Source organism: Musa acuminata, chromosome BXJ2-6, assembly GCF_036884655.1.
Source record: "Musa acuminata AAA Group cultivar baxijiao chromosome BXJ2-6, Cavendish_Baxijiao_AAA, whole genome shotgun sequence".
In the NCBI taxonomy this organism is placed as follows: Eukaryota; Viridiplantae; Streptophyta; class Magnoliopsida; order Zingiberales; family Musaceae; genus Musa; species Musa acuminata.
Genome location: NC_088343.1, coordinates 12,074,728 through 12,094,785, shown reverse-complemented (window position 1 = coordinate 12,094,785; position 20,058 = coordinate 12,074,728). Strand labels below are relative to the sequence as shown.

General features: G+C 41.8%; 3 protein-coding genes, 1 long non-coding RNA gene and 1 other non-coding gene across 8 annotated transcripts; 1 reads left to right on the top strand and 4 right to left on the bottom strand.

Annotated features, from left to right (window-relative positions):
- Positions 1-1,086: 1,086 nt before the first annotated feature.
- LOC135613499 (uncharacterized) lies at positions 1,087-1,703 on the bottom strand. The gene is made up of 2 exons (XR_010487320.1): positions 1,546-1,703; positions 1,087-1,463 (listed from the first exon to the last, which is right to left on the bottom strand). It is a non-coding gene; the product is annotated as an uncharacterized LOC135613499 (long non-coding RNA).
- A 1,095-nt stretch (positions 1,704-2,798) lies between these two features.
- Positions 2,799-4,764, bottom strand: LOC135614892 (aspartic proteinase PCS1-like). The gene has a single exon (XM_065112743.1). It carries the CDS (start codon positions 4,325-4,327, stop codon positions 2,966-2,968), a length of 1,362 nt encoding a protein of 453 aa, XP_064968815.1. The 5' UTR covers positions 4,328-4,764; the 3' UTR covers positions 2,799-2,965.
- Positions 4,765-5,303: 539 nt separating this feature from the next.
- On the top strand, positions 5,304-5,384 carry TRNAL-CAG (transfer RNA leucine (anticodon CAG)). The gene has a single exon. It is a non-coding gene; the product is annotated as a tRNA-Leu (tRNA).
- Positions 5,385-5,435: 51 nt separating this feature from the next.
- LOC135583795 (thaumatin-like protein) lies at positions 5,436-6,420 on the bottom strand. The gene is made up of 2 exons (XM_065112744.1): positions 6,279-6,420; positions 5,436-6,209 (listed from the first exon to the last, which is right to left on the bottom strand). The coding sequence occupies exons 1-2, from the start codon at positions 6,337-6,339 to the stop codon at positions 5,527-5,529; spliced, it is 744 nt and encodes a 247-aa protein (XP_064968816.1). The 5' UTR covers positions 6,340-6,420; the 3' UTR covers positions 5,436-5,526.
- Positions 6,410-11,459, bottom strand: LOC135583791 (protein TOC75-3, chloroplastic-like). 4 transcript variants are annotated; one of them, XM_065112742.1, is made up of 9 exons: positions 10,205-11,459; positions 9,388-9,609; positions 9,114-9,221; positions 8,407-8,598; positions 8,073-8,321; positions 7,266-7,520; positions 6,820-7,123; positions 6,567-6,730; positions 6,410-6,454 (listed from the first exon to the last, which is right to left on the bottom strand). In XM_065112742.1, the coding sequence occupies exons 1-7, from the start codon at positions 11,405-11,407 to the stop codon at positions 6,884-6,886; spliced, it is 2,469 nt and encodes an 822-aa protein (XP_064968814.1). In that variant the 5' UTR covers positions 11,408-11,459; the 3' UTR covers positions 6,410-6,454; positions 6,567-6,730; positions 6,820-6,883. The 4 variants fall into 4 exon arrangements, with proteins under 4 accessions (XP_064968814.1, XP_064968811.1, XP_064968812.1 ...); XM_065112739.1 differs by having other exon boundaries at positions 6,410-6,730; XM_065112740.1 differs by having other exon boundaries at positions 6,410-6,694.
- Positions 11,460-20,058: the final 8,599 nt, after the last annotated feature.

Sequence of the window (20,058 nt, the reverse complement as noted above, 5' to 3'; positions counted from 1 at the left end):
AATCTTGATTAAGGTTGAATAAATTGGTGGTTTAGTTTCGCCCATCATCACATCGATACACAACTTTTATTCTTGTAAGAAAGATACAATCATGTCTACATTAAAATATATATATATATATATATATATATATATATATATATATAATTAGTAAAAATAGATAAACTGGTCACTTTTTATAAAAAAAATAATATATTAGTCAATTGTAAAACGAATTAACATGTTTTATCTTCTGATCAAACTATTTTTGCTTGCTCGTAGATTTTTAGCTTCTATTTTCTCTTATGTATTCAAAAGTTTACGTAGTAATTTGATATATATTTTTAATACAAGTCTCCTATGAGTTGAAAGAGCAAAATATGCACATATTAAGGACTTAATTGATAAATGCATCAATCAATCGGAATTGATTTCTCAGCAAATTTGATGGGAATCTATCAACTCTTCCATCTAAATTATTCGGACCCGACCAGTGATAAGCGGATCCTAACCCTTGCTTGGGACCCACAGCTCTTGTGAGATATAAAAACTGTGCCACGTCATGAGTGATACGTTGGGTACATTGGTGTTCAGAGCAAGCATTAACAGTTTGATAATGACGTTTAAATAGTTGTTTAGGTAAAGATAATGTCCGCTCGCAAAGAACTTTACGAGATCGACCCAAAATGTTACCCATCGTCCTCCACCACTCAATCCTCTCTATGGCCGTTTCACATACATCCGCCTTTGGCCCTTTCCCGTGTCCTCTATAAATATTGGACCGCCACACAGCCAACTCCCCGGAGGCTCACTAACACACACACTCTCTCTCTCCAGCTCTTCGTCGATCTAGCAGAGGAACAGCAGGAGAGGAAGGAGATGGAGCTGTTCATGGAGGAGAAGTGGAAGCTGTCGAAGAAGGGGAGCAGGAGCTGCAACGCGAGCAGAAGAATCATGGGAGCAGAGGGAGCTGGACCCTTCCTGAAGGGATCGGCGACCACGAGGCAGATGAGGAGGACGGCCGCACCGGGCTCCTTCTCCAGCCGGTTCGCCAGCCTGGTCAAGGAGCAGAGAGCCAGGTTCTACATCATGCGCCGCTGTGTCACCATGCTCATCTGCTGGCGAGACTACCCATGAGGTTCCCCTGTTTGTGTCCTTCTTTCTGTCAATCCCACCCACAAGCAGCGAGGAAGGATCTGAGAGGAAACTTGTACATTTTGAGAGAGAGAGATCATAGATCAGAGGTTTCTTTTACCCTTGCTGTGTATATTTCTCCCTGTAAAGGGAGTGAGGGGATGAGGCCTCACTTGGAGAAAGGAATGTGTTCTTGTGCTCTGCAACTCCACCTCACCGGTGCTGTTTCCCAGGGTTAATTTTCTCCTTCTTCCTCGTTTGCTATGACTTGATTGATTGATGGAGAGAGAGAGAGAGGAGGTGGCAGCGACTGACACGCTAAATTATTGGCCTGCGTTTGTATCGTTCTTCTGCAAAATTGTGAGTGGATGGCGTCACGTTAACGTGAAAACAGAGAAATTTTATGCCCAGATGAAACTGTGGGGAATCTACCAACGTGGGGAAGGGGTCTCTCAGCCCGGAAAAGAGGAGGCAGGGTTGACCCCTCCGTCCCTCCTCCTTCGGTCAACACCTATCCGCCATTAAACTGTTGATCGAGCGGTAGTGCAGCAATTTTATAAGCTGGACACGAAGAAGAAAGTGAAAAGAATAGAGGAATGAATTCTTATAATTTCTGTAAATAAAAAATCATCATTTTTCTCGACATTCCAGTGACACTGCCAGCTGTCCTGTCAGTGACTCCTGTTTCCACCGCTTGAAGGCTTTTTTGTCGTGGCGTATTGCCGTTGCCCGTTGCCATCACATGGTTCTCACGTGCGGACAACGGATGCCAATTCGACGGCAGAGTCTCACATGCGGCTGACTAAAGACTCAAAACTCGATAGTTAACAGAAATAAGGAAATAATGGATGGCATCAGAATACATATACTTTTAAAATCATGATGTTGATCATGCATGTTCATGTCCAAATTATTACCATTTCGAGCTCAATTTCTCATTCAGATTGACGCGATCATGACAATACACCCATCATTCATCATAAACCACCGACAAAGCGCATCGCGTCACCATCCAAAGAGCAGGAGTTGATAACCTCCGGAGTTGGAAGTGCTTCCATCACCAACCTATTCACGCTCGTGCGCTTCCACACACACCGTCGCGTTCGGATCGAAAGGCGAGTGCGGGGGTGGGACAGGATAGGGTGAGGTGCAGTGCAGCGTCGACCGCACGTGGGGGGTGCGGTGGGGGCACCTGCAGCGCCACCCGACGACCCGAATCAATCATTGCGATTTGACCCGCACGACTCGCGGGTTGGACTCGGCCTCAACGGTCGGATGCGGATCCGAGGGATGGATTCGCGTCGCGGGTCGTGTCGCCTCCGGGCCCACGAGGCACCAGACACCGCAGGCAGATTCACGTGCTGTGGCCCCCGCGAAACGTGGCCGCGATGGGACGCGGGGACGTTCACGTGGGAGTGTGGGGACGAGTACGGATGAGTCATTTAAACGCAGCCGTTTCCCTCTCCCGTCGTTTCCCATACGTGCTATGTACGTATGCATTTATGATGGTACGTATAATAGAATATATCCGTGGACTATCATAAAAATTGATGGGCTGCAAGGTGGCTATTTGGGCTTTGGGCTTCGGGATGCACCAAACCCAACCAAGTCGTACTGCACGTCAACCGCCTCATACGAGAGCAATTGCAGGTACGCGGCAGACCCCGCGGAGAAGACAAGTCACGTCGAGAAAACGACATCAAAGTTCATATGAGTCTAAGCATGATGAATGTGGCAGTGGAAGAAGGCACGTATACACACAGGCTCTAACCCTCGTAACTTGATGTGTTTCTGCAAAGCTCCGCCATTGTGGGGAAAGGAATCGAATGGAGGAAGCTGATGATGATGAAGGTCATGTGCTCGCAACGCCCAGTAGGCGACTCGCCTGGTCGCAGCGCGCCGGCGCGAACCCGACACGGGCGTTCTCCAGGTCGTACGCCACCCACACGTTCTGCTGATGGTGGTGTCCGATCACGTACGCTGACAGCGGCACCAAGTCCGAGTTGCCGAACGTGAAGCACCACACAGCGTCGGAGCCGGGTGCGTCGCCCGCCGCACGGTACAGCAGGCGCTCCCCAGCCACTGCCACTTCCGCTCCGCCGCGGAGCAGGAGTACCACCGTAGGAAGTCCCGGCGGCGGCGCGTCCCTCTCCGCCGGGAGCCGGAAGCAGAGGTCGAACGCCCCCTGGAAGACGAAGTCCGGCTCGTCCAGGGGGACGAGCGCGCCGCTCGTCTGCCGAGAGAACTCCGACTTCAGCGCGTCGTAGGCGGGGCCGAGGAGGAAGGTGAACTGGGTGCCGGAGTCGACCATGGTCTGTCCGGCGCCGGTGTGGTCGGGGACGAGAACCGACTTGGGGATCGGTAGGAGGGTGTCGCCGACGCGGATGCCCTCGAGCTGGACGGTGTAGGCGACCCGGTCGAAGTAGGGCAGGGGAAGGGAGATCTGGATCAGAGGGGTGTAGTTGAGCGAGAGTGGGAAAGGGGGCTCGGCGTCGCCGAGGACGAGCACACCGGAGGCGTCGTCGTCCGGGATGCAGTAGGAGAATCGGCGGATGCCGCTCTGGTTCACGAAGGAAAGGGATCCCCTGTTCATGCCAAGCAGCCCTGCGGCATCAGTGTCTCCACCGGCGGAGGAGTAGGTGGAAGCCACGCATCCAAAGACGGTGGGCACGGGGGAAGAGCTGCCCAAGAGGAAGGAGTCGGTAGCGAGGACGCCCTCGGCTGTGGAAGCGTCAGTGTAAGAGAGGTAAAAGTGGCAGAAACCGGCAGTGGAGGAGGCGTCGCAGAAGGGCGGCATGGGGAGGTCGCGGCCGCGGTCGCTGCAAGCCGGTGAGGAGCAGGGAACGGGATAGTAGGAAGACGAGCACTGGGGGTCGAAGGACAACGCGGCGGCGGAGGAGGAGTTGCAGAGGAGCCAGGACAGCTCGCTGCCGGTGTCGAGCACCATGGTCACGTTCTGCGGCGGCGTGCCGACGGCGAGGGGCACGGTGAGGCTGACATTGTGGTGGAAGAGGAGCTTGTTGGGTGGCGTGGGGAGCGACAAAGATGGCACCTTTTGAACTGTAAGTGGTAGCACAAGGGACAAAGATGGCACCTTCGAAGCAGTGGGATTTGTCGTCGTTGCTACTCTGTGGGAATCGGAGGTGAAGGGTTGCAGAAGACAAAGGAACAGAAACAGAAGAAAGGATTGAGAACTAGACGCAGAGGAGGTCATGCTGCTTACGTCTTCTGGTTATTATCTGTGGATTCGGATGAAGAGGGAAGACTAGAAGACAGGATATAGTCTAGTGGAACTCAAAGCAGTGAGAGATGCGAGGTGCTCAGTGGTCGTGCAGTACAGTCGAAGGAAGAACATATCGTTTATAGGCTTGATAGTGTTGGATTGATCGAAGAACAGAAAGCATATCGAGGATTCAGAGTACTGGGAGCATCATGATTGGTGCAGAACCTCCAAAAGCTTGAAAGTTCATCGTCATCATTGATCTCTCATGAAGAAGCAAGCCATTTGAGACACCAAGGCAGTGTAGCACGTTAAAATCCCGAATCAAACTAAAATAAATGCGACGAACCAAATTAATTTCTCTGTTCTACCGATCCATATGCGCAGCCTAAAAGGATATTGTGGCCCCATTGACTTTCCAGCAGCTGACTAAAACGAAGAAGACGATACCTCCTCTGTGATCAAAAGGAGGAAGATTGAGTGCAAGCATTCATGCGTTGCAGCTGTTGTGGAGGCACTCAATAAATCAAAGAACACGACCGCAGGAAAACGAGAAATTGACTGATTATGAGTGCGGCAGTGCTTTGCTAGGAGATGAAGATGGTAAACTGTAAGGTATGTAAGAAGCGGACTTCTGGAGATGATGGAGCTCAGATCCATCACCCTCTTAAGTGGACCTGCCTAGAAAGCTACACAAGCATGTGGTTGCAATGCAAGACAGGCGTTCGATCAATTGCCCCAGCCAGTGACAGGACAAGCATGCATGTAGTCATGTCCTTGCAATGAAGTAGGGGGACATGGTTAGCATTTACTGGTCTTCAAAAGCACTCGCTTAGATTAAGTTTATTGACTGTAGAGTACTGTGCACCAAAAAGGTAGTTGAAGAAACAGAGTCACCACCTCATGCTCATTGAGTCAGCCAATGATTTACTATGACTATAAATAAAATCTAGATGATACACATCATAAAGTCAAGATGGCCGAGTTGGTCTAAGGCGCTAGTTTCAGGTACTAGTCCGAAAGGGCATGGGTTCGAATCCCATTCTTGACAATTATTTTTGTTTTCTTATGATAAATTTAGCCCAAATTTCCTCAAAGAAAGTTCTATTTATTCTCATAAGGTGATACGTTGGAACAACAATACACGCGCTGTCAGTGACACCGAGTCAAATTTACACAGGCAAACTGCAGACTTAATGCTGAGGAGGGCAGAAGGTGATGAGGTAGCGCGACGCCCTGCACTTCTTCAAGCTCGTCGGGTCGTCGAAGGCGTAGCTGTAAGCACGAGGGCATATGGACTTGAAGAGGTGGGAGAAGCGCGTCGGCTTGCAACTCGTCGGCGACCCATATCTCCCGGTGCAGCAGTACTCGTCGGCCTTCAGCGCCAAGCACGCGCTCTTGCACCCCACCACCCGTCGTCCCCTCCGCACCTCAAACTCCGCGGGGCAGCAGGCGGTCACGTCCGCTTCGCACCCCGCGACGCCGCACCCGATCCCCCCGCCCACCGGCGCCATGGTGACCGGGAGGTTGAATCCCTCCACCAGGCTCACGTCGTAGAAGTGAAGCGACGACGCGGCGGTGCCCAAAGTCATCTCCACCACCGACGCCGGTGGCGCCCCCGACTTGCCCATGCAGTGCAGCCGGCGGCCGCAGTCCCCGGTGTCACAATAGCCGCCGCCGTGCTCGTCGAAGCAGCAGCCCGTCCTGCCCCATATCCTCCCCGACCATCCCTCGGGCACGTCGATGACGGCTTCCTCGAAGCGGGCGAGGTGGAAGCCGCCGTCCTTGGGGGTAAGGTGGCCGGCGTTGCCGAGCGTGCCCGGCCACACGCTGTGGTTGCAGTTGTTGACGAGGATGAGTTGAATCTGACCTGCGACTGAGGAAGAAGAGAAAGCGAGATCACTTAAAGTCCATTCGGCGGTATCAGTTCGAGATCGAAGCTAACATGATAAAGAGGTAAGCGAGCAGAGGCAGAAAACGAAGAGATGTGCTTTGTGTGTCGCCATTCCTTTCCTTCTTACTGCAGCAGCCACTGCAAGACTACCTATTTATATGTGACGAGAGAACGCTGAGGAATGCTGTACAAGTGTGCTGGTCTTTGATAATCAATAATCTTCAGTGCTGCAGTTAAAAATTAGAGGTGCTTTCTCTTTAGCATGATGGCTTGTTTATATATGTATTTCTCATGAAAAAGTGAAGAAAAATGTGGAGAAAAAAAAGGAAAAGGTAAGACATAAAGATGATGAGATGCTTCCATGGTGCCTTAGGCAATTATTGCAAGGGGGAATCATCTGATGTGAGTTGCTGTTATCTTTTCCTGGAACTGTCCTATTTCTGCTGCAACATCTAATTAATCTTCTGCTGCAGCAAGCAAATCCCAAAATGAATCAGCTATTTCTGCAGTTTATAGAAGTTGGAAGATCATTATAGGATCATAACGAGTAAATCCCTAAAGCAACATATTATTATTTGCAAGCGAAACATACCATCTTTCGAGTTTGGAAATGATGATGCCGGAGAAACGGTTCATCTCCTCTATATGAATTCCTTTCAAAATCTCTCGCCAAACCTTAAAAATACTGCACCGGTGTCAGTGTTGTGATCCACCGCATACTCTGCTCTCACCATCCCAAGCTTGAGACCTGCACCGTACGAAGAGCCGTGTCCAGCTCGGCGGAAGAACTCCGTTGGGTTTCCCTTCACATCCTTCGAACTGCCGAGGTCGTTTCCATGCTCCGCAAACAAATATACATGGGTTTTCTTTATCGGAATCCGCAGCTCAGCAGCAAGCTAACATTGGGAAAAAAAAAGCATTATATTCAATGCAAATAGCCAAATGAAGATCGGCAATGTAATTTTGCGGAAATTGTAAGACAAATGCGGCATGAAAGCTTGACATTATAAACAAGGAACAGGGGTAGACCATGCTTACCTCAAGAATGTTCCTGCATGCACCCAACTCTCCCATGTTGTAGCCTCTCACAGAGTAGGGCCCTCCAAGAGTGAAAGCATCATAGCTTGCAAGGTCTCCGACACAACCGCCATAGTGTCCGTGTAGAACCAAGACCGGTGGTGCTGATTTATCGACGCCTTCTTCGACTTGTTTCAATGGAATGAAGCGGGTTAATGTGAGCTGGTGACGGTTAAAGAAGGGGAAGTTGCTGCCGATTCCAAGACCTTGGTCCACCTAGCATCAGAATAAGTGTGATTATCAGATGAGCACATGATCATGTGAAGATGTTCTACCACTCCATAACACTTACAGGAAATGCTGATCTCAAATGTTGGCAACAAGCGGTGAAGAATAAAATCATCTCTATAGATCTTTTGAGAAAAAAGATTGAAAACTGGACAAGTTGTCTCAATAAGGCATTGGAGTTGTTCGTAGTGATCAAGTTTGTGAACTATGCATCTCCACAGACAAAAGCATATATAGCAAATAACATACATAAGACTCTCATCATTTACTTGTCCCTGTCCAAAATGTCTCAATATACCGTAGACACAGTTTCAACTTATCATGTGACACAACGTTTGGATCAATTATTTGAACATCTGCCTAGATAGTGAGGTTGAGAGATAACATAATGCAGTCATGAAACTATCAAAGGCTTGAGTGGATCACTTCATATCCACAATAATTTTAAAGAACTAAAGACACCACCACTTCATCAACTTCCAATACACAAGCATGCAAAAAAACAAAACGAACATTAAGCTGAAAGAAGGACATGGATACCTGAAAGACATCTCTCTCACCAACAATTGCACCATTTAGAAACTTTGTGTTGTCACGTGTAACATTTGCCTGCGCAAATGCCATCCGGTCAACACCAATACCACTGAGGGTTGTTGGAGGTCCATCCATGCTTAAACCACCACTAGGCAGTGCCCGAGCACCATGGGTACATATACTGCTAGTTTCATCGCGAGGTGTGATTTCCTCCATCACAAGCCCATAAGTGAATTTGCTTTGTCGGGTGTAGTTCTGAAATGCTAATGGTGTGCATTACGGCAATGTACAGATGGATTGCAGAAAAAGATAACTCATCATTTTCAACAACGACACCTACCTCTGTTACATTGGCTTTAAAACCAGCCCTATCAATCCACACAGGTGGAACTTCATCTGCACCTGGGCCACTGGTGAAAACAGGACTCAACTTTCGACTGTTAAAGCAGCTGACACGGAAGGTACGATTGCGAGGGTTGGTCACACCATCCAAATAAGGGTGCACATAGTCAAGCTTAAAGGACAGATCATCCTAAACAAGAATAAGAACATCATATAATGAGTCAAAGTAATAAGATAGATCACCAAAAGACCACAAAAATCATGCTAAGCATATGAAGTTTTGAGGTTGACTCCAAATTCTTCCCTCACTGTGGTATCAATTACTAAAGTGAAACAAATGGAGAAGTTGCTTTTCTCAAATCAGTGCAGTGTCAAGCAAATAAGAATGGCATTTAGTAACACAGACAAAAAAATTCTGTAATGTGTAAGGTTGTTTTGAGTTAGAATAATTCCATCGGAGGAAATTGAAAGTCTGACTCCTGACAGTTATAGAAGCATTCTTGTCAATGATGAATCCTAAAAGGGCAGCCACAAACCCTTGACTCTTCCACATATGCATAAAGTGACTATTTTCAGTGATATAAACCAATCAATCATATTGCAACAAGGACTCTTACTTTTTTGGGGAAGGGGTTCAATTCCATCAGTTTAAGTCGAAATCAAAACTAAGAATTTGTACAATTGCAACAAGGAAATGGCACATACCTGAGGATTGAGCAGATTGCTTGATGTAACTGAACCAACAATTGATCTGTTCAATCCTTTGATGTTGCGATGTTCAAATGAAATAGTTCCACCAGGTTGGATCGATGCCTAACAACAATAGTGCCATTGATGTTAGGGGCCAATCCATTTAGTCTAACATAACACAATACATATGCAACTCCGCTACATATATTTCGGATATCTCTGAAACTTGAACAAGTTTCAGCAGCTTGTTGTTATAAACTGCAATACATGTCCCTGTGGACAAAATTACCAGAGTTGGTTGTCCATGACGTCCAGGTACAAGACTCCATTCTATGCTAACTTCAGCTGACTTTTGATCCATTTCTCTGAGTTTAATTTCAACTATAATTCCTCCTTCTTTCTTTTCATCTGGTCGTGGGTTTACTTCTATGTTAGAGAACAAGGAAAGTGAATTTATATTCCTCAAAGCTTGCTTTCCCGCTTCTATGTTAAAGACATGCCCTGATCGAAGCTGCACCAAGTAAAAAATATTGTGATATATAGTCAAGAATTAAAATAAGCATATTTTGGCAATACTACAACAATTTAAAAATGAGAACAGTCAAAATTAAATCATAATATGTTAAAGAAGAACCCAGAATTCATCGAATTCCGGTATAGAACAAATTGAAGTACACTATCGAATATACATCTTTGAGAACTTTATGAATCTAGCGACCTTATCTATAAGGGTATAGAAAAAATATAAGTGATGAGAGTGGAAAAATAAAGAAAAGAAAGTGGATCCTGCTGAATCCTGATTGACCATCCATATAAATAGGTTTATAGTTAATCTGGAAGGCAAAAAAACATTGTGTTTCGATTCACCATCCATAATTGTCATGAATCAACGCAACGAAAAAACTGACTAAGCAAGTTTGTCTCCAATGTCATTCATTTGCATGATCGAAGTGACTCATATCTAACAATTACACCAACACTATTTTTTCTCTTCTTCTACCACTAAGCTTTCATGATCATTTAAGTAATATACCTTATCATAGAACAATTGAATGGAAATAAAAAAAATGAAAGGAAACAGAGAATACAGCGAGTCACAGGTATACCTGTCTCGGCAGTTCCCGACGAATGACTGCCAGCTGAGTGTTTCCTTCACATAAGTTTCCAAGTTTATCAAGGAATTGGATGTTGAGCTGAGTGATATCGCCCTCCACGACCTCACACACCACCTCTCTAGTGTTCAGGTTCCCAAAATTGACGACCTGAGCGCAAGCATATCCCTCGTCGTGGTACCATTTCTGCACCCTGTCCCGAATCCTCTGCAGCAGCCTTGCGCTAACCTTTCCCCGCTCGCGGAGCATCTGCAGCACCTCGCGCTGCACCGTCACGGGCAGCAAACATGGCCTCGACCGATCGATCCTCCTCTTGTATTCCCTCTCCTGGATCCGAAAGTACTCCAACTTCTCCCTCTCCGTCATGTCGGCGTCCATCTCCATCTGCTTCGTCTGCGGCAGCAGGCCGACGTTGATGCAGCGGAATGCGTCGGCGGACTGCCACGTGCTCTCGGTGAACGACACCGTGATGGCCATGGTGCCGTCGGGCTTGGTCTTGCCCTCGAGATCGACCTTCTCGAACATGCCGGAAGAGGCTAGGTTTTCGACCTCCTTCTGGAGCTGGGCCTTGGTGTAGACGCCACCGTTGCGCAGGGAGACCATCTCGAAGAATGAGTCATTGGTGCCGGCGACGGTGGTCGAGCGACGGCGGTCGAAGAAGAGGATCTCGGAGATCTTGTACCGCTTGAGTCCGCTCAGTTTGTTGAGCTGGACAACGATGTTGGCCGGCAGGCCATGAGGATCCCACTCCTGGCCCCCGCCACCTTCCTCCTTCGCAAGGGCCACAAACGGGGAGAACAGGTTGGACCAGAAACCACCACCCCCATCACCGCCGCCGCCGCGGAACCAACCCCCGCCGCCCCCGCCGCCGTCGATAGGGGGAGGAGACGGAGGGAACGACGAGATCAAGATGAACCCACCAGCAGCCGCGGCGGCAACGGAGACAACGGAGGCGGAGAAGGGTGCGATAGATTTCTTGCAGACCCGAATGATGATAGTTGTAGGGCCGATGGTTCTGCCGTAGGGAATATGTTTGCGCGTCCATGGACCAGCGGCAAGGGATTTCTTGCAGGCCCGAACGATGATAGTTGTAGGGACGATGGTTCTGTCATTAGGCATATATTTGCGCCTCCGCGGAGCAGCGGCAGAGGAGTGGATCTGGGGACCGAGGAGTTGCGTTGGGGCGGCGAAGGCCATGGCGACTCCGCGAGGGAGAGGGAGAGGGAGAGGATCGACTAGGGGAGCAGGACAACTTCTTCTCTTAAGACATGCAGAGAGAGAGAGAGAGAGAGAGAGAGAGAGAGGTGGGTTTAGGCTATTGGGTTTAATGAGATACCGGGCTCTAGCCCATAGGCCACACTGGATCGAGCTCATGGGCCAAATTGGGCTCGTTCAGGAGGTGTGATACCATTGAATTGAGATGTCACATTGAGTTCGCACTATTTCCTGATTCACTTGTGGTGTTAATTACTGCATATATCACAGCGATATTTTTTCCTAAATATATACTGAATTAACTAATAAGATGTATATGGTCTTCTAACGTAGGTTAATTCCACATTGTGGCATGTCTTATATGCAATGGATGATCAATTTCGAAAATCAAAATACCATATATGTTATAATATTATCATGATCGAATGAGACAACTAACTTATTAATACAAACTATTGATCATCTATGGTTTGATTCCAATTCAGCAATCGTTACAATTATAATTTTCACATCCATTGTGATTTAGCTTCCAATGTTGATCATGTCTCTACATCACCTTGTAAATAGATAAATCGAGCATATGATTAGTATTTATTATTGTTATTCAAATTATTACGTTGTTATTCATCATTTCCATTAAAATTTGTTACGTAAGAAATATATGAATTCCTTGGTAGCAATTCTTGTTAGATGATAGCAACCTTTTGTGCTTGAACAATATTGCTAATTGGATATATTGTCGGGTACCAGTTTCTTAATGCACTCAGGCCAAACCCAAGTCGTCTTTGCTCGCTACAACAATGGATTTCCTATCATTCAATATCATGGACCATAATTATTTTTTTAGTTATTTTTATATTAATTATAAAAAGATATTAGTAAAATCTTGATCAGTTTGATATGGTCCAGCCTCGTATGCGGAGAATGATCCAATATACCTCCAAGATGAAAATATCGAGCTCCCGATGTATCATATATATAAAGACTAGGGTTGAAAGAGGTTTCCCGACCTGATCTCTTCGACACCTAAATTAGTTCATGACATAAGTGCATATGGTGAAAAATAACCCACTTGTGATTGTGCTAAATATAAACTTTTACATCTAGTCATAAAGGGGTTGAATATTTTATGAAACATTATGTGAGAAAATAACTCTCGACCAACTCTACCAACATCAACTTGGCCTTTTCTTAACGTGGGCAATAAGGGAGAGACAACATGTAATTACTTGTCTTGGACCTTTGTCCATGTGGGTAGACCAATGGGTGACAATCTTTGTCTCCTTATAGTCTAGACGCCACACAAAGGCCACATGTTAGATGATAATTAGTTGACGATATTCTTCATAACATTTATCCTACCCAAGAGTGCACTACAAGAATTCTTTTTGAGAGGTCATAAAGTGAAACTGTTAACTTATTCAACATGTGCACTATATAAAGGTAGGGGAAGAGCCATCGAGATGTCGGTTTTGAGTAATAGAGGATATGGTTGGCCTGCTTGATCTACCGAGAGACCAACTTCAGGCAAAGGAACCTAGCTCTTGATCGACTTATTATAGGAATAGCAACAGTGGCGTATATAAGAGATGTATTTTACTTAGGGAGATCGTATATCTCTAAAATCCTATAGATCTATGAGAGAGGATAAAGAAGGTCAATTATCATTCTCTCTAGCGATAATCCACACGATATGGACTACGAAGACACTCCTCAATTCGTTGTTCAAATCTCCTGGTTGGGCATATTATATAATAAAAAATGAGTCGGTCCTTCTTTCTATTCATACGTCTCAAATATGAGCTACAAATTGAAGAGGAGATGATAAGAGGAGAATAGGAGGTGATAGCTAAAAGAGGTCTAGCCTTTAGCTCTTTGATTCCCTCTTATTTATAGAGATTCCCCGTCAATTTAACCCTAATGGATCTTACCTTTTTGGTACTAAATCTCCATCCAACTACCCAAAGATCGTATACCGGGTTTGGTGCTAACAAAGCTCATACGGTTTCTACTCAAGTTTCACTTTAATCAGATTCTCTTAGAAAACTTTTTTTCTCTCAATCCAAATGACCATTGCCAGGTATTTGCCTGAGCAAGAACACATTATTTCTCAAATGACACTGAGAGCATATGATCATTTATCGACACTCAATAATCATTGTAGAGTTGACTGCCACTCTCGATGATCAGTTATGTTAGATTTAAAACTTCTAGACTTATAAGTCCGATATCAAAGAGTAGAGTATTCATACAAGACATCTTTGATGTCTCAAATATAAAGATCAAATATACCATTGGGACGATATAATCACTATCTAACAATAAGATATCATCAATCATCCAGCATTCTGTAATCAAATCAATCAATAAACTCATTCTTCAATAAGCACTTATAATATATCCCTAGTGTCTCACACAAGCAGCTATGAGACCAGTCACCTCCATTATATAGATAGGTATACAGTATACTGTTAGGATCAAGAGCGACACTAAGAGGTGGGGGAGGGGGGCGGGGGGGGGGGGGGGGGGGGGGGAGGAGGGGGGGGAAGGGTGAATTAGTGCAGCGAAAAAATCATTGATTTTGGAAAAAAAATATTTGTTTCAATTAAATTCGTTTCGAAAAGATATTAAACTTGAAAGCGTTCGTAAGAGTATAAAGAAAAAGTTAAGGAAGATTACAGTAATGTAAATTGCTCAAATAGAAATATAAACTATAATTTAGGGTGGTTCAGTCATTGTGACCTATATCCACTTCTGATTCCTCATCGGTTGAGGTCACCGGTGTCCACTAATTGTCTTCCTTCAATAACCGAAGACTAACTACCTTTTACAGCTCTTTCTCCTTTTGCCAAGTTTAGGAGACCCTTACAAGTCTCACTCCTCTTTCTTAGATAGTTACAAAGCTAAGAGAGGGAGGGGAGGACTATTCTCACTTTTACAACACTTTAACACCCTAGAAATTTAAGATTATGTTAACACTTTCGTGCTCTTTCATGTAGAAATGGGTAGGGTATTTATAGGCTCCAATGGCTTCAGAATTGGAGCAAAAAAGTATTATAACCCTGGATTTCGGGGTATTTATGATATCATCGCCATTATTGGGTGGTACTATCGCCTGTAAACTAACACTGGGTGGTACGATCGCTCAGTCTAAGCGGTACGACCACATGATAGAGCTCGAAGACTGAGCTCTAGCGGTACCACCACCTGACAGGTGCAATACCACCGCTTAACAGCATTAACTATCGGCAGTACTATCGCCTAGAGCACTTGGGAGACCGAGTCCCACGTGGTGCCACCGCCGACCGTGATTTCAAGTGCTAAATGGGCTATTAAATCCGGCCCAATTTAGTCATGTTAAGGGCCTAGTTGGCCCCTAACTGAGTTAGTGAGATTACCTCTCAATCCTAACTCAATTTACTATCTAACTATAATAATTAAGATATTTAATAAAGCATTTTAGTTCCAGTATGTCAATTGTTCTTTCGGCGATCTTTCGACAAACTTCTGACGATTTCTTGGTAATGTTCCGATGGACTTCCGGCAAGCTCCTGGACTTCACGACGATCTTCTTGGCAAGCTCCTGGACTTCTCGGTTGGTTCCGGCAGAACCTCCAATGAACGTTTGGACTTCTGACAACTCTCGAACTTCCAACGAAATCTCGATCTTGACTCCGGCACAATATTTGCTTTATGTCTTACCACTATCGTAGTTAATCCTACACACTTTTCTCAACATATAGATTAGATCGAACAATTTATCAATTAATTTCATCATCAAAATCCTAGATTCAACAATCTCCCCCTTTTTGATGATGACAATCAATTGATGACGGAGTTAACCTTAACTCCCCCTATCTATATGTCATGCTTGAGAAAAAAACATTCTTGAATTCAAACTGATAAGTTATATTTATTTAAACTTATCAATATGCACATTATGATACTTATCATGATTTACTAATTCAAAATATAATATCACGTATTTATCAATAAAAATGATGTCAAGCCATAACATCCATTTTCAAGTCCAATAATAGACAATCATCATTTTTAAATATGATATAAATTTCGAATATAAAATTTAGCAAGATGATAATTCTTGATATAAGATGATAATTCATTATTTCATGGTATGATATCAATTGTGAATAGCAAGTTAAGCTCATGATGCCTTATCATAATGAAAGACATTTATCAAAATGATACCAATCCTAACATGATCCTAGGAATAAAACATTTACAAGTCATCATGCCACATTCCGATACATTTCAAGCAAATATTTTGATATTTTTCAAGTATGTATTTGACAATATCAATCATATTTAATCATATTTTAAGCTTTCGCAAGACATTCGAACATTTACGATACAATGCATTTTATGCATTTATCTAAGACATGCCTGCTAGTCATATGTGTCCTGTAAGCCAATCACGTGAGTGATGGCACGTGTGACTTGACACGTAGTTTTAAGTTTCACGGATTTTTGTACACCAATATTCGTACGAGGACGAACATATCTTTGGGAATTAAGGATTTTATTTCTGTTCTTCCGCTACACATGTGATGTCGCCCCCAAGATTTCCCAATAATACCAATTTGTCATCAATTTACCATAATTTTCTCTTTTTGTCATCAACAAAAAGGAGAATAATTCAAAAATGCAAGTGTGGTAAAAATTCAAGCAAGTTTCACACCTATTTATCCAAGCTATAAAAAAACTTTGCATGATATCTTTATGAAAAGCTACCATTTTTACTCAAGGGCTTTTTGGTTGTAAGGAAAAAATCCATTAAGAACCAAATTTCATGAAAGGATTTGAACTAAGTCAAAAACAATAAATGAGTTTCATTAAATCATGCTTCAATTTTAACAAAGAGAAGAGATTTATGAAAAGTATCAAGATATCCATACGAAATCAAATTCTCATTCTTGCAAGTGATCATTACACTAAAAATTCATAAGCATTCTTCCTTCGTGAGAAGAATAACGAAGGATTCATGGGAAAGAATTAAAAGAAATCTATGAATAACACTTCGTAAATTAAATATGTTTCTCGTTAAGAATTCATAAGAGTGAATTCAATGAGTGAAGGGACTAAGTGTATCAACCATCATTACGTGATGGAACAAAGGTATATAGTAAACTTGATACCAAGGAAGATACAAACGAAATAAATTCATGAAAGCTCCATTCACGAAATGCATTAAGAGAAAGATAGTCCGGAAAAGAAATACAAAAACTCATGCATTCGAACAATTTAATATACCTATCTCTCTTCTAATGAAATCAAATTATTCTTAGTTTAAAGATTTTATAAAGATATCGACCAATTGATGTTTCGTATCAATGAATTCTAAGATTACATAATGATTATTAACATAATCTCATATAAAATGATGCCTAATGTCAATATATTTAGTTCTAGAGTGTTGAATATGATTTTTCATTAAACATATTACACTTATGTTATTATATTTTATGAGAATATTCTTAAGATAAATTCTATAATCTTCTAATGTATTTTTAATCCATACGACTTGTGTACAACATGCGCTAACCGCTATATATTCGGCTTCAGTCGTAGATAGTGCAATCGAGTTTTGTTTCTTGAAAAACCAATAAATAAGTGCATAACCTAAGAATTGACATGTTCCGGATGTGCTTTTTTTTATCTAATCTACATCTAGCAAAATTCACATCAGCATAAGTAATTAATTCAAAGTTTTCGGATTTTGGATACCATAATCAGTGGTTCGTTTAAGATATCTAAGAATTCTTTTAATTGCTTTAAGATGAGATAGCTTAGGATTAGATTGAAACCTAGCACAAAGTCATATGCTAAACATGATGTCTGGTCTTATTGCGGTGAAGTATAGTAAACTACTTATCATTCCTCTATAAGCTTTTTTGATCAAAGCTTTCTCCACTTTCGTCAACGTCTAACTTAGTAGAGGTACTTATAGAAGTATTGATAGCCTTTAAACTATCCATATTAAATCGTTTTAGCAAGTCTAATATATATTTTGTTTGACTAAGAAAAGTACCATTACTAAGTTGTTTGATTTGTAAACCTAAAAAGAGGTTAGTTCCCCCATCAAACAAATTTCAAACACTAGACTCATACTTTGCAAATGATTTGCATAAAGATTTATTAGTAGAACAAAAAATAATATTATCAACATAAATTTAAATAATAAAAAAAATATTTTTAAAATTTTTAATAAATAATGTGGTATCGACCTTGCCTTTAGAAAAATTATTTTGAATAAGAAATGAGTTAAGTCTCTTGTACCAAGCACTTGGGCTTGTTTCAATCCATAGAGAGCTTTAGACAATTTAAACACATAATTAGAAAAATTACCATTCTCAAATCCGGAAGGTTATTCAACATATACTTCTTCGAAAATAAAGCTATTAAGAAAAGTACTTTTAACATCCATTTGAAATAATTTAAAATTATTGTTACTAGCATAGACAAGGAGCATCTTTATGGCTTCTAGTCGTGCCATAGGAGCGAAGGTTTCTTCATAATCGATACATTCTTCTTAGTTGAAACCCTTGACTACTAATCTAGTATTATTTCTAACCACAATATCAAATTCATTTTGCTTGTTTCTAAAGACCCATTTAGTATAAATAACTAAATGGTTATTTGGCCTCGGAACAAGCTTCCATACCTCATTTCTCTTAAATGGTTCAACTCTTCTTACATTGTAATAACCCATGAATCATATTTCAAGGCATCGTCAATGCATTTAGGTTCAATTTGAAAAAGAAAAGTAGCATTTACACAAAAATTCATAAGAGAAGAACAAGTTTGAACCCTTTTTGATATGTCTCCTATGACCATTCCTTAGGTAAGGATGTTTTGGAAGAAGATGTATCCAAGTTGCTAGTTGAATGAGAAGATTCATTTAAATTCAAAGCATCAAAATTAAGATCATCATCAAAATCATTTTCTTAACTTCGGAAACTTCATTAAACACAACATGAATAGACTTTTCTATAACCAAAGTTCTTTTTATTAAAGATACGAAAAGCCTTAGAAATAGAGGAATAGCCAAGAAAAATCCCTTTATTGGATTTTGCATCAAACTTTCCTAAGGCATCTTTTTCATTCAAAATAAAACATTTACATCTGAAAACTTTAAAATATGAAACATTGAGTTTTTTTGTTGTTCTACAACTATAAGGAGTTTTGGATAGTAATGATCTTACTAGAACCCTATTCATGATATAACATGTCATATTTATGGCTTTAGCGTAAAAATATTTGGGTAGGCTATGTTCGTTTAACATGATTCTTGTCATTTTTTGTAAGTTTGTAATTTTTCTTTCTACTATTCCATTTTGTTGAGGATTTCTCAGAGTAGGGAAATTATTGTTGTATCCATTAGATTCATAAAAATCTTAAAAATTAAGGTTTTAAAAAATTCACTACCATGATCACTTAGAATTGATGAAATCATAAAGCCTTTTTTATTTTGAACAAGTTTACAAAAACTTTGAAAAATACATAAAGCAATCACTTATGTGTGCCAAGAAGTATGTCCAAGTATATCTACTATAATCATCTATAATTACAAAGGCGTATTTGCTACCTATTAGGCTTGATGTATCAATTAGTCCAAACAAATCCATATGGATCAATTGTAATGGTCTAGAGGTGCTTATTTGATTTTTTGATTTGAAACTACCTTTTATTTGTTTTTCTAGTTGACATGGATTACACACATTATCTTTAACAAACTTAATATGAGAAATACCTCTTATAAATTCTTTAGATAAGATTTGAGATTTTAGTTTAATGCTAGCATGACCTAATCTTCTATGCCAAAGCCAAGTCTCGTTACTCAAAATCGAAAAACATATTTCATTACAAAGATCATCAATGTCGTTAGTATATATATTATTTTATTTTAGGACAATCATAGATATATTTTTGTGTGATTTTTCAATAATGCAAATATTGAATTTAAATCTAATGATGTATCATTTATCACACAATTGACTAATGCTAAAAAGATTATGCTTTAAGCCATTAACCAACAACACATCTTCAATTAAAAAGTTAGATTTGTTACCTATGGTTCCTTTGCCAATGATTTTACCCTTGTTGTTATCTTTGAAGGTGACATACTCTCCATCTAGGTTAGTGAGCTTAGAGAATTGAGATGGATCTCCGGTCATGTGCCTTAAGCATCCACTATCAATGTACCATCTCTTGCTCTTAGCTTATGATGGTAAATATTTCTACAAAAATGATGATTTTTAGATACCCATTTGACCTTGGGTGCCTCAAAAATTGATTTATACAACTTATCATGTTGCATTGAGTTATTTGAGGTTTCTTTAGGAACTCAAATCAATTTATGTGAACTATATTTCTTAAATGGATATTTATACGTAACATATCCAAATTTGTAACAAAAGTTATATTTGTTTCGAGGTGAAACATGCAAGATAGGGCCTTTAACAAAGGTGGTTGAATTTTGGTGAGAGCTAGTCATAAATCTGATTATGCCTCTTCTATAAACACGACCGTTATTGGCAAGGATCATATTCAAGGACTTGCTACCAATCTCAAAATTTTCTAATGTTTATTTGAGTAGCAAAATTTTCTTTTTA